General features: G+C 47.5%; 1 protein-coding gene across 1 annotated transcript in view; it reads left to right on the top strand.

Moving 5' to 3' along the window:
- PCYT1B (phosphate cytidylyltransferase 1B, choline) overlaps nt 1-5,536 on the top strand; it is a gene marked incomplete at both ends in the record, with an annotated part of 37,344 nt that extends 31,808 nt beyond the window's left edge. Inside the window, one exon of the mRNA XM_082052965.1 lies at nt 5,330-5,536. Coding sequence (XP_081909091.1) covers nt 5,330-5,536 — 207 coding nt within the window. The remainder of the gene's footprint in view (nt 1-5,329) is intronic.
- Nucleotides 5,537-14,229: the final 8,693 nt, after the last annotated feature.

The following is a 14,229-nucleotide window of genomic DNA, read 5'->3' as shown; positions in this document are numbered from 1 at the left end:
CGCTTGCTGAACCCAATAATGTGTGCCAGCGCTGCAGGAGGGGGATTTGCCGCTTCTGGCTGTTGCTTCTTTGGGATAATTTCTGTCTTTTGCACAGGTGTGATGCTGAATGTGACACCACATTCAGTAGAGCTGCATAATAGCAACACAAGAGCAAACAGGCTCATACTGTCTGTGCTCCCCATTAGCACTGAATAAGATCACACAGACATCAGAGAGGAACTACACACTGGAGGTCGTGAGGTCCCTTCGCTAGACTGAAACCGGTAGCAAAGTTTAATTTGAAGGGAAAAGTTACCATTTGTTTGAACAGGCCGTCCTAGGCCTTCCTGTTGGGAGTCAGTCCTTTTCCAACATGCTCTCCACACAGCTGGGTTCTGGTGAGAGCCCAGGCCCTTGCCAGACCCTCCAGTACAGGCATCATTTCAGATTTCATGCTGCTGGTTGCAAGCTCCAAGCAAAGCTAGTTCTCAGTGCGAGGAAACGTGAGCAAGCAGGGAGGAGAGCAGCAAGCAGCGCAAGCTGAACGGACAGGAACAGAGTAAGAGCTTGTCAAATAATCCTGCAGAACAGCAGGACGCTTCAGAGGAACATTTTCAGACGGCAGCATGCAGGCTGTCAGGCTGCTCCCTCCTCACTTGAAAGCAAACCCTTTGCAGGAGGCTTGTGCAGGGCTTTAACTGCTCAGTTTGGATGGATCAGTTTGAGGCAAAATATCAATAGAGGCAGCAAGCCAGAAAAAAAAAAGAACAGTTTAGGAGTAGCATGAAGCAGATACTATTGGAAGGAGCCAACACGCACATAATATTCTCTCAGGTCACTTATCAGTTCATACCTGAACAGCTTCCCATGGTGAACGGCACCTTCTCTTGAAAGGATCTCAGCACAGTTTTTGTTCATGAACAAATCCTCAGGAAGATTCACAGACCACCGGTGAATTAAGTAGCCCACACCACAGCCATGTCACCACTCAGTGCCACCAAAGCACAGAGAACCTGTCTCTTACTGGAGTTCTCATCTCTCCTCTGCCATGGCTTGCCATGCTGATTAGCACACATTTTTGAGAAAGGCTAAAATTAGGCTGTGAAGGCTTCAGAACAGAGACTACATGTTGATAATCTCCTTACAGCTATGTCTGTCCCATGCAAAGGTGGGTGTTCTCTGGATAACCTCAGTTCCAGCCATACAAACAGCTTATTTTGCAATCTGTTCATAGACAGTATCATTTTCCTTGGGGAGTAGAGCAGGGTGAACTCTCCTGATGAAAAGCCCGGGTTGACCTGCATTGACCACATCCACATAAAGCTTCTGCTGGAAGTGAATCTCCACAGAGCTTGGTGAATGTTCCCCGTGAGGGATGGTCCTGTGGCCATAGGTGCTGAATACACAAAACTAATGCAAACAGAGCACATGAAGCCCACAGGAGGTGAGATGAGTTTGGCTGTGTGGAGACAGGAAAATAACTTCAAAGCCTCAGTCCCATTCCATGGCTCTACCCACTCAACACTGCACACTGATGATATTTTCAAAAACCCTTTGCTGATGAAACATTTTACCCAGTTCGATTAGAGAGAGGCTGCTCTGCAAAGGTCTTTGGAGGTGGCCTCCTGTTTACTGAGTTAGTGTCCCAGCCCCAGAACAGGAAATCTGGTGCAATCACAGAGGCCTTTGCTAAGAACAAGAGTGAAACCTCCTTGCAGTGTTGTAGGAACAGCATCAGTGACAGCGAGCTGAGAGGTGCTCTGGCTTTTTAAAAATCAGTTTGAGCCTTGCAACAGGAAAGACTTTTAAAATAATGATAACTTGCTATTAGTGTCAAAACTATTATTAACATTAATTTGCCTTATCACAGTTAGATGTTGTTCTTAATGTTGACATTAAAAGTGCAGGAATGGTTATGGGCATGCTAGATTACTAGATCAGTAATTTGCATGCCATTAATATGCTATTATTATTACTTCATAAATAATTATTATAACATGCCTTATGCTAGCATCAATTTTCTAAAAGTAAGGGCCATGTAACCCACAAAAAAGCGCCTGTTTGTGAAAAAGGTCAAAATGTCCATTTTCAGACATCAAGATGTCTGTAACTCGTTGCCAATTTTGCCCACCTGTGCAATCCCTTGCATGTGTTTTTTCTGTGAGAGAGTCACAGAGCTGTCAGAAAAAAGAAATATTAATGTGACACGAAACTTTTGTTCTGGCATGAGAGGGGAGCCCCCTGCAGCCCCACACAGGGGCACTAATGGCAGAGATGCCGCTCCACAGATGTGGGAAGCAGCGAGGCTCATTCCACCTCCTCGCAGACACGTAGGAGCCAGGCCCCTGTACTTCAGCAAGGCTCCCTGAGCAGGGCTTCCCTGCTCCTCTCCATCAGAAGGGTCCTGTCAGACAAGGCGTCCCTTCAAAGGGCTGCTGCCCTCTGCTCAGTGCACAGAGGGAGTCAGGGATGTTTGCACTGGGAAACGGCTGCATCACCTCAGGTCAATCTTACAGGTTGCAACTAGAATGCACAGAGGGTGTTCAGGCCACGCTATGCATTTACAGCCTGGACAACAGCACAGCCTTGAAAGCCTGCAGAAAGCAGCAGTGCACTGCGAGGCCCAGCTGGCACTTGTTTTGTGAAACAAAGAAATATTAACATGTAGCAATAAAATTCAGAAATAGGCACTTCACGGAAAGGGTTGTCAGGCACTGGAACAGGCTGCCCAGGGAAGTGGCTGAGTTGCCATCCCTGGAGGTGTTTAAAAGATGTGTAGAGATGAGGCTGTTTGGGCCATGGTTTAGTGGTGGACTTGGCAGTGCTAGGTTAGTGGTTGAACTTGATGATCTTAAATGTCTTTTCCAACCAAAACTATTCCAGGATTCTGTGAAAATGCTTTTGTCCAGTAGCAAGTTTGCCAAAAGCATAGCATATTCTCCCTAATCTGGCTGGGTGTACCTGAACTTGTTTGAACCAAAGCTTTGAAATTATTTTCCTGCCTCAGGTGAAGGTCCAGAGCCTGCCCGGCCTTATCTAATCCTCCAGCACTTCAAGGGAAGCAGTAACACATGCTCTACTCTTTTAGCACCCCATGGCCCCAGGAGCAGCCCATTAGGAAGACCTTGCCTGCGAAGGGCACAACTTACTGACCTTGCTAGAGCAAAGCTGGAGGGGAAGAGTCATTCTGGAGGCAGGTGAATTACACCTGCTCCTCCTGCAGCAGTGGTGGCTTGAGCCAACACCACGGTGGTCACAGCACTAATGGAGGCAGGAGGCAATTCAGACCAGCCGGGCACTTACACTGCTGAAGGTGTGAGTGCACCAGCTTCTTCAAACTCCAGCTCTTTGCTGAAGCAGGGACCAGGAAGCAGGTGTGTCCTCCAGCATGGCTGAGACCCTTCACAGGAAGGTGGGATTCTCTGTTCCCTCCCTGACCCCTGTGACCCAAGAGACAGCCAACCAGCCCCTGCCACCTGCGTTACCAGCCAAGCTGGGCCACTTGGGTCTCCCCCAGCACTGGTACCACAACAGCATGAGGCACCACAGTGTCACTGAGCTGTTTGAAGTGGCTGGTAAGGTGCCAGGGGGACAAGGGAATCAAAATATTTTGCTTGGCCAGGAAAAAGATATCTCCTATCAAATACCATTTTTTTAAGTTATTTTCAGTGAGAGGATGAAAGAGACTAAATCATATAAACAAAACCTCTATTTCTTTGATCTAAAAAAACCCACTTAGCATTCCTACCACTGAATTTGACTGGGCTCCGGGGCTTTGCCAGCCCTGGTGACATCCTCACAGCTCTCAGCAGTAGAAACCCTCCCCCATCCGAATGCTTCCTGGCACCACTTATCAGGAGCAACCACCATCTGCTAACTATGGAGATTCTAGGCAGTCTTGACTATTCTGGAGCTAGCAGGAGTGCAGGGGTAGGTCACAGACCGTGGGTCTTCATGTATGAGAGCGTGGTGAAGCGTGGCTCCAGGCAGGAACTGTTCCATCATTCTGCACTGCAGCAACATCCAGGCTCCAAAACTAAGTTAATAAAGGCCAATGTGATAAAAATATAAATGGGGTGAGGGAGCTCACAGAGGAATAGTTAAACTTGGTATTTGTGCTCAATCATTACTCCCTGGGATTAGCAAACACCAGAAACTTGATGGGAACACCTAGCATTTGCCCCTCTGCTGGGTGGGAATACCGAGGTTTGGAGATTTGGAGAGGGGGAGCACATGCTCTTTTGGTGGGAGGAAGGTTATTGCAGAGCAGAGTCGCTGCAGGAGGAAAGGGAGGAGGAACAAAACAAAAACTCAGGCTGAGAAAGCCTGTGGGCTGCAGCTGCCCAAGCAGGCAAACCCAGAATACGTTCTGCAGAAGCATTTTTCTCGCAGACCTGGGCAGCAACTTAACTTTGTCTGGGCTGGCTCTTCTGTTCCAGCCGAGCATCGCCTGCGAGACGAACCCCAGTGCTCCCGCCAAGGTTGAGCCTTCTTGTTCCTCATCCCCAGGAGGAGCAGCAGGGCGCTCGCATGTGGCATTTCCCACATGAAGCCTGCGGCAGCCATGCAGAACGTGCCAGATTTCCTGTAAGCCAGCCCAGCAGCCTAACGCAAGGCCATGTAGGCACTTAAAAGTAGCAGCATTTGCCTTAGTGTAGCGGATTCCTTGACTGAGCAGGTGGCCTCTTCAACCCCACCAGCTCCAGCAAGTCTCCACTCAGCTTTACAAAGCAAAAATGACAATAAAGCCCAAAGCAGAACGCAGAGCCTGCACGTGTTTCTCTTTTTGACACAGACACCTGCATTCTGACCTTCCTACCACCTAATGTAAGGGTTTGGGTGGCGCCTGCTCCAGGAAAGTGTCTGCCAGTACTTGTCAGGCATCACTGCCTCCCATGAGAAGGGAAGGAGGAAAAAAGGCTGGGCCGGCCAGGGAGCTCAGCAGAAGATGGGTGGTCTGTCCCAGCATGCTAAAAGGAAAAAGTCCTGGGAAGAAGGAATGTTGGGAGTTCAGGCACAAAACTGACTTTCTGAGACAGTGACCAACATATACAAAAAAATCCCCAAAGAGAGTTCCTCCTGGCTGGCTTAGGACAACACACACAGTATTCTCACACTAGGATGTCCAATCTAAGGAAAAACCTTGTCATATAAAAACCAGGTTATTACAATCACAGTAGAAGAGGCAGAGGCGACGTGTGGGCTGAATTGGCCCCGCTTCAGCGCAGAACTCCTGTCTCCCTGCTCTCTCTGAGGCGAGAGGCACAGCGCAGCCCCTGCCTCCCCATAGGCTTACCTGCCCCTCTGCACATTCCTCAAAGAGCATCTTTTCATTTTGCTTTTGCAGAAGCAGATGTTCCAGGAACGAAGCGGCCGAATGCTCCAGGCTTTCTCTCCCCGGCAGAGCCCCAACAGCAGCCCTACACGAGGCCGCTCTCCATCCCGCTCTCCATCTCCACCCTGGGTCTTCAATAAAGCCTCCCCACCCTCCTCTCCAAAAGCTGCCTCTGCCTCCCTCAGCAGCATGAGCGAGGGAGACGAGGATGAAAAGTAAAAACAAAGTTAGATTTTTTTAACCATGAGACAGAAGAACAAGCTATGAACTCAACCGCTGGATGGGGAGAAGCATGGGGAACATCAGGGGTATCTCTGACAGCAGGGAATGTGCTCTGGGAGGTGTTGAAAACAGACTGGAGCGCAACAGCAAAGGAGATCTCAGGAAGACCTTATCCCATCCCCACTCCCTCGTGGCACCTGGAGGCCCGGCCGGCAGCGCTTGCCAGACACAATGCCAGGGACTGGCCAAAAAACCAAACACCTTTGTGCAAGGTCCTGTCCACGTGTTGCTGCTTGTGGCTGCTGCAGCCGGGCCAGGCCAGCAGGGAACTCTGCAGCGAATGGGGCTGGGGGCAGGAGCCCGGTCAGCTCCCGATCCAGACCTGGCACCTAGACAGATGATGGTTGCAGCCTGTGGATGGAGAAGATGCAGTTGTACGGGACCCTGCTAACCCTGAGCTCTTCTTGGCACGTCAAGGAACGGCATTGCTGCTGCAAAAACATCCAGAAGCGGGAAATCAACTTGGACTTTTTTCCTTTTTGAATGAAATCTGCCCCAAACCCCAAATCATGCCAGTGAAAGAGACAGCTCTCCAGCTGAGCTGGTGGAAATCCATTTGATATATTCCAGCTATTGAATGCTGCTTGTTGACCAAGCCTATGTATGGGGTGTATGTAAAGAGTCAGGCTGTATCTGCTTTATCAAATCGCTCGCCATGTTCCTAGTGCCTGAACAGCAACCTGGTAACTTCTGTTTTTCTCCCTGGTTTTGCACTTCGGAGGCGAGAAAGTAAATGAAGACAGCCCTAGCTGGAATGTGGTGTTGTAGGAAATGGTTAGTTTGAAGACATTGGTGATTATTACTGGTGAATTCACACACATGGGATCCCAAGGCCTTGGTACATGGCCTCCTAGGAAACCCTGCTGCTCCCAGCTACATATCGCCAACCAACGAGCACAGCCATGCTGCTGTCCTCATGTGCTACTCAGCTGGTTAAACAAACTTCTCATCAAACTCTAAACAAGATGTGTTCACAGTCACCCTGCCCCTGCAGGGGTCCTGAGGCCATTCCTCTACCCTAACATGGGAAGAAAGTTGGAAAAAAAACAATGGAAACCTTTTAAATGGAATTAGGCATGGGGATTTCCTTTTTCCATCCATGACACCCATACAGCCCCAAGCAGAACCACAGAAGGGTAGCAGGAATGAAGCTTTCCCCGCCCCTCGATGCACTAAACTGATCTCACCCCAGCCTGGCAAAGCCCGACCTGCCTGAAGTCCAGCTCCCCCATCCAGCCCCTCAGCAGGCACCTGGTGAGGGGGCTGCAGACTCGCAGGATTTCTGAGCGTGAGGGGCCCCCAGTCCCCAAAGCTGCCCTGCCCCACAGCTCAGAGAGCCACAGGAGACACCCAGCCCACATCACTGCTGTTGGGCTGTGAAGCAACAATGTGATTTTGCTCCCAGGCCTGCCTGGTGAAGCTGCCTCAGCGCACATAGGAGGCTCTGCCAGGCCCGCACAGCACAGGGCAGCCTGGGCAGGGGGTCACGGCAGCGACATCACCGCTGTGACACAGCTCCCTGGAGCTGCAAACCCATCACAACACGCAGGCAGCACCAGCCAGTGCTTTGCTGGCTCTCTGCACAGGCAGCGCAGGAAAGGCTGGGAGAGGGAGGGCTCCGAATAGCTCTTGGACAAGAACTGAGGGAACAAGATACCCGAGTGCCTGAGCACAGGGGGGTAGTACCAGCCAACAGCAGTTTCCCCCAGGCGACCATCCCTACCTCCTCAAGTGACCTAGTAGGTAAACTCCTTTCACTTCTTCCCTTCCAGATACTTCTTCAGGCAGGTACATTACAGACCCTTGTACCAGGCACCAAATAAGCCCCACACTCTGTTCATTCCCCACAGCTTTTATCTGTTCTCCACTATAGGGTAACTTTTTCCTTTGGGAATATTTTGCCAAACACTCCTTGAAGTACCATGAGACTGAGTATGTACTATCTCATGGCACGCTTTGTCCTCTGGAGTAGAGTTCCTTCTTCACAGAGCTGCAAAACGAGATGAGCAGGGAACAGGGTGGAAGGTGCAAGGGAAGAGCCGCAGGCAGTTCAGCTGCCACCAGCTGTGCACCCACTGGGACGATGCAATTAAGACCTTTCTCAGCCTTAGGCAACCTGTTACTGTAATTTCATACCTGGGATGCACTTGTTAAGCTTTTCTTATCCTTTGCAACTCTTAAGTCTTCCCACCACAAACCACTCCTCCACCATGGGAACCATCTGCTTTCTACTGGTGCTGTTTATACCATGACCCATCTCCAAATGTAACGGGGGTTTTTGTTGTTCTTGGCTTTTACAGTTCTTGTTGTTTTAATTTCATAACACCATTCAGCAGCCCTTGTTCAGTGGTTTGAGTGGAAGACAGCACCACAACTTGTAAATAGGAATGGGAGGAAAAATTCACCCGTGACCTCTTCTTAACAGAAGCTGTTTCTCAGAGTTACAGGTGGCCACCCAGTGACAAAGCCATACACTGTACCAGACATCCTTTCACATTTTGGATATCAATAAGCTGAAGCCTTTGCCCTGCTGGTACAGACACCAATATCCATGTGCTGTCTCCAGCAAACCATAACCTCACTGTCTCTGGACAGGTGGAAGACAATTTTGCACTTCTGAGTCATGGTTGGGTTTTATTTTTCATAAGCGTTGCTTTAGTTCAGTCCTATTTATCAGCCAAGCTCCACATGAAAAATAAACAGTGTACAACAGATACTCCTGCCTCTCACCTTCATTTTATAGCACCTTCGGACACAACCCCCTGCATAAGCCCCTTGTGACCCCACAAATACCACTAGAGCAGCTTTGCCAACCTACCCAAAATCCTGCCACTCAAGTTACCACTACTAGTCTCTGTTCCCACGGGATCACCGCTCTCCTTGCCTTCACCTGCATTTTCCTGGCTGCAAGGTCAGGGCAGGAAATGCTGCCCCAGGCAGCTGGTGAGGCGCAGCATTGGACACCAGCAGGCCTGGGACCTCCCTAACCCTCCAGGCCAGCACAGTGGAACCAGGAGCCACTACTCCAATCCTTACTTTTAAGTGGAAGGAAGAGTTGGTGCTTTTGCGGCCACCCTGATTCTGCTTCTGAAAACCATCCCCAGCAGCAGCTGTGCTGCTCCTGCGTGTGCCAGGACAGTTTGCGGCTGTGCCAGATTTGTGCAAAACTGCCGCAAACAGTAGCCACAGGGACAACTGCTGACCCCAGCCTTTGGACTTGATGACAACTCCACCTAAGTCAGTCTGATGCCAGAATGCTCCTGCTGCACACTTTCCCTTTTGTCTTTTCTGTAAGAAAGAAATTATTACTGCACTATCTGTAGAAGATATTTTCTCCTTTAGTTAGTTATTTACTGTCAGTCCTGCCTCAGGCAGGGAAGAAGCTGAACCAGCAGGCAGGGATTTAGAACTTCCCAGCTAAGGTATTTTTAACTGCAGAATAAGAATTAATTCCAAAGTCATCCAGCACGGCAGAGAAACTGTTTAAAGGCACAGAGTCCAAACCAAAATGCCCCCTGGTAATACAAGCTTTAATACTTAAGATGGGTTTGGGGCTGTTTTGAGCAGTGTCTTCCATCACTTGGGATACACGAGACATCCTCGTATGCTCCCAGGCCCAGAAAAGCCAGCCCAGTCGCAGTCACACTTCTCTTTTGCCTCTGAGTTCCCTCCGCCACCCCACGAAGAAGAACCACGTCCAACAGACGCCTCTCTGCGAACTCACTGCCTTTGAGGAGCCTGTTCTGTGCACACAGACACCCATGCAGCCCACAGCGCTCTGGGAAGGGACAATGGGGACTCTCGTTCACTCATGTCTGATCTAAACCCAGGGACAACATGAGCCACCACCTAGTTGGGTCCTCCCAGGTGAGGTGACATAAAGCAAGAGCTGCAGCACCCTGTGGGAGCATCTCCCTCTCATGCAAAACAAGCACTGAGATTTGGAACAAGCTTTCAATCCAGTGGTCTGAACTGAAAAGCATTTTCAATTAACTGGGATTTCATTGCACCACAGAAACCCTGAAAACAATACCAAAAGCATGACTGGAAGCAGTCAAAGTCTCTGCTGTAAATTCATGAGTTTATATGAAACAGGTAGGAGAATGTTTGAGATGTGGCTGCAGCAGCAGAGACGATTTGTGCAGTACAAGGCAGAGCTCTTGTGCCAGCACTTGTGAAACATCTACAGTATTTCCTTAATTTTCAATCCTTCCATCATTTAGGCATGACATATAACACTGCGTAAGCTCACTCTCAGGGATTATTTAACTCACAAGGCTCAAGAAAGAAACATTTAAAAACCAATTTTTTGTGTGTATTTTAAAAATTATTTCCAAATACTGCAGGAACAGAATTCTCAAAAGAATTACAATATTTAGAATAGCACAAAGCAGTACTAGCAGCTGGAAGGTGGACAAAGTTAACAACAGGAAACAGACATCTCAAAGCCACAAGAAAACAAGGTGTTTTTTCAAGAAGAGGAATCCTGACTTCCTAAGGGGACCAGCTCAGGGCATGGACCACTAATCAAGGAGGATACATCCCCAGCATTTCCCATTCTGGTCTCTCCTGAATGCTGCTGCTCTGCTTGTCTGCTTAGCTTTCCCTTTTACATCTACAAGTCACCCTCTTGGAACTGCTGCTATTCACTGTCACCTTCTTTGCCCTGAAATAACAGGCAGAGGTGATTTTGGCCTGGAGGGTGAACAGGCTTCACACCTCTCTTGGCTACTGGCCACAAACACACAATGGAAGAGTAACTATGAGAAGATTAAAACAACCCTAGAGAGCTCAACATCAGTGGCAGATCCTGTACCTCTTTCCCTGCCCCAAAGCCTTCATTCAACAAGGTGAAGCTGTTTAAATTCCCCTTGGCTTGTGGCTTTGTTTCCTCAGCTGCAATCCTTGCTTTTCCACTCCAGAATCTCAGGGGAATGACTTTTGCCAAGGGAAGCGGCTTGTTGGGTCCCCAGTGTTGCATCCCCATGGACCCTCATGGGAACAAGAAGGTCCCCTGAACCAACAGAAGGGCTACCAACTCAACTCAGCAGAAAGGAAGGGTTTGACACAACATTGAGTTTGCTTGTAGAATAGGCTAACAATAAATCATCAGGGAAGAATGCCCTAGGTAATAGCACATAATTAAGCAGCAGTTTCACTTGAGCCTGGTCCAGACCTCTGACCTCAATCAGAGCTGAAAACAGACCAGAAAACAGACCTGAAAACAGACCTGTCCTGTGTGGTGACCCTGTCAGGCACCAGGCTATCTTAAGTACTCCTGTTCTGATCTTATTTTGAAGAGAGATTTTCTTTTCCCCTCTCAAAATACAACGCACACACACACAGATATTTTCTGCCCTTCTCTTTCCGAAGGGAAGGCCCTTTCCTGGTGTGCCCAAGGTGGCATAAGCATTTCCAGTCCAAATGGAAATCAATGCCACTGCCTCACAGCTCAGCCTGAGGGAGAGGAGGCAGATGCAAACCAAAGCAAAAATAGCTCAGAGCCTCTGGAAATGCATCTTTGCCGTGCTAATCAGGGAACGTGGGCAAGGACTCCAGCAAGAATCTTCCTATGATGGATCACTCTGCCAGATCTTCCAGCTACAGGCAGTAGGCTCGCAGGTTAAAACCAGTTCCTCAAATAAGAGTCTTGAATTCCCCTGCCCCAGCAGTTACTCATGGGCCAATACTGTTCTTCACAGAATCACAGAATAGTTTTGGTTGGAAAAGACCTTTAAGATCAAGTTCAACCGTTAACCCAGCACTGCCAAGTCCACCACTAAATCATGTCCCCAAGAACCTCGTCTAAACACCTTTTAAACCCCTCCAGGGATGGTGACTCAACCACTTCCCTGGGCAGCCGGTTCCAATGCTTGACTAATATCCAACAGTTCTTTCATGCTTGGCATCTCCAACCCTTTCTAGATATTCTCTCCAACAGCATCCATCCTTCCTTCAATGAAAAACCATGAACTGCAAGTTGATAAGCCAGGTAAGGCAAATTTGCAGACAAAAGAGCTAGTACGTATACTGGAGTATGGCAAAATACAATCCTAAAACAAACAGGCAAAACAAATTTGAGGAGTAAATGATGCCTTCAGAACTACCACCTCTTTTAATCCCTCTCAAAAAGCAGTTTCACCCTATGAAAAGACAACTGTTCCCTAAAAGGCTTAAAAAGGTTACAGGGCTTGGTCCCAAATTTCTCTGGTAATACTTCATAGTCTCTGCTACACAGGAAATACCATAAAGACTCTGTGTAGTCACCAGGATTTTTGAGTACTTCCAACATTTTCCTCTTGTCATTTTGGTAGTTCAGCTTTTCATGTATGTTTAGCTTTTGGATAGAAGTCTCATCTCCACCGGCAGGAGGAATTCCTTTTGCTGCCCAGCAAACCATGTTAAATAACCACAGCACAGCAGTAAATACCTGGAAGAGCCCAGACATGCATTTGAGGGGAAACACCACCACAAACCCTTACTCAACCTGATTCTCTGCCATTAACTGACTTCACCGAGCACACGGGAAAGAATCTTTTTTAAAGCAGCCTGAAATCCCCCGACCTGCAGAGGAGGCACTTGCTGGCACAGCAGAGCTCATGACCAGGAGCACATCTGGGGGGGGAGGGGCAGGTGAACCCAAGTGTTTGGGGCTACACACCGGTGCCTGCACCCCAAACTGCTCCTCCTCTGCAGCAATGAGCCCATGGGCTGGAAGCACCTTGTTGGGGTCGGCAGGCACTGCCTCGGGATCCGGCTGGTCAGTCTGGTTCTCAGGGATCAAACAGCGCAGCAACCCCTGTGACTGACGGCTCCTGTTGGCAGAAAGGCCACAAACAAAACTGCTGGCAAGGGAAACCTGAGGGATCCAAGAATCTAAAGACTTTTTTTGGCCTTTTTGATTGTAAATGACCGTGGTAAATAGAAGTGAAAATGCGGTTGCAAGGCACGGATTTCACAAGTACGAAACTTAGCAAAAAATTTCTTAAAAAAATGTTTAACCAGACTGATCAAGAAAAGGGTCCATTACCTCAAAACAATTATTCCCGTGCCTAAGCACCTGAAGGCAGAAACACTCAAAGGGAAAAATCCCCCACAGCAGCACTACCCAGGCTGCATTCACATGTCAAGTCTCACACGTATATCACTAGAAACGGCTTTGTTACAATAACGTATAGCCTCTTCAGCACACCATGGAATTTTTTAACCCTATTCTATCATTCTCTAATAATATTTCCCTATAAAGAAACCCTGGTTTTCCATAAAATAAAGTAACTGTGAACTGCAAAGCCACCATCCATTCAGGAAAAGTGGATTAATTAATTATAACCCACTCTTCACAACTGACTAGCTTTGAATATCAACAGGGTTGTGTTACTTTAATGTACAACATGCCATACTAGTCTCTAGATTTTTCATCTAAAAATTAATGCATAAAAAGAAGTAGGAACTCAGTTACTTTGCTGCTTGGCCATCCTTAAGTTATTTTGTATCATCAGTCTAAAAGTTAACTACTACATTTTGTTTTTAACAGTGTCCTAAGTTTGAACTGCTACAAATATGATTAAAATCCAAATGTTAAAACAAAATACAAACCTATCCCTTGGAGAAAATGTGTTTTTTATTCCTTTGGTTATCTAAAAGGTGTCTCCCACATGCGCACTTTTATTCCATCAAAGAATGAGAAGGACATTGTAAATATTCATATTGTTCACATGCAAATAGAAAAGCGCATAAGGCATATCCTATGTAAGAACTAATAAGATTCCCCCCAGACCAGCATGTTCCAAACTAAACAGAATCACAGGATCACAGAATGTTAGGGATTGGAAGGGACCTCAAAAGATCATCCAGTCCAATCCCCCTGCCAGAGCAGGAACGCCTAGATGAGGTTACACAGGAAGGTCTCCAGGCGGGTTTTGAATGTCTCCAGAGTAGGAGACTCCACAATCCAAAAAACATGGCAAATCTTGGGTGGTTTAAGTTTTTTTTCTCCCCTCATGAGTACCTTTTCTTCAAGCCATCCCACGGCATATACTTGTATCACAGACACACAGGGAACGTGCAGAACTGTCAGAAAGCACCAGCAAGCTCAAGGTCTGGATCTTTTAAAGAAATGCAAGAAAATGCCATGACGCGAAGTGCATCTGTTCTGACACCTTTTGACTTCCAGTTTCTGGGAATTCAAGTCAATTTGTCATTAAGAACATAGAGAAAAACTACACGGAAGCGAATTAAAATGTGGTTAGTCATTATGCAAAGAGCAGTAGTACTACCATGCCATCCACAGAATTGACTTCACCCATTAACTGAATGAAACTCTATCTACAGGCAGTGCCCAAGGTGATCTTTTTGCCCGTTTTACCCAACTGTTCCACTGTTTATTGAAAAACAAAAAGTTAGTGCTCAAATATATAATTAATATCTACCAGTTGTGTATCAAGCACCATCATACAATAATTTCATATGGCATTAAAGATCTAGCAACTTCCATTCTCTTGCTGTAAAATGTTTAGCAAACGATCATTCTCCATCATTAAGTGCACAGAATAACAGCAAGACAAAATGTATTTAAATATGCGGGAAGAAATCAGGAATCCAACCTCTTCCTCCATCACATGCAGCTATTT

Source organism: Streptopelia decaocto (genome assembly GCF_964273445.1).
Source record: "Streptopelia decaocto genome assembly, chromosome: 1".
In the NCBI taxonomy this organism is placed as follows: domain Eukaryota; kingdom Metazoa; phylum Chordata; class Aves; order Columbiformes; family Columbidae; genus Streptopelia; species Streptopelia decaocto.
This window is presented reverse-complemented; position numbering and strand designations above follow the sequence as displayed.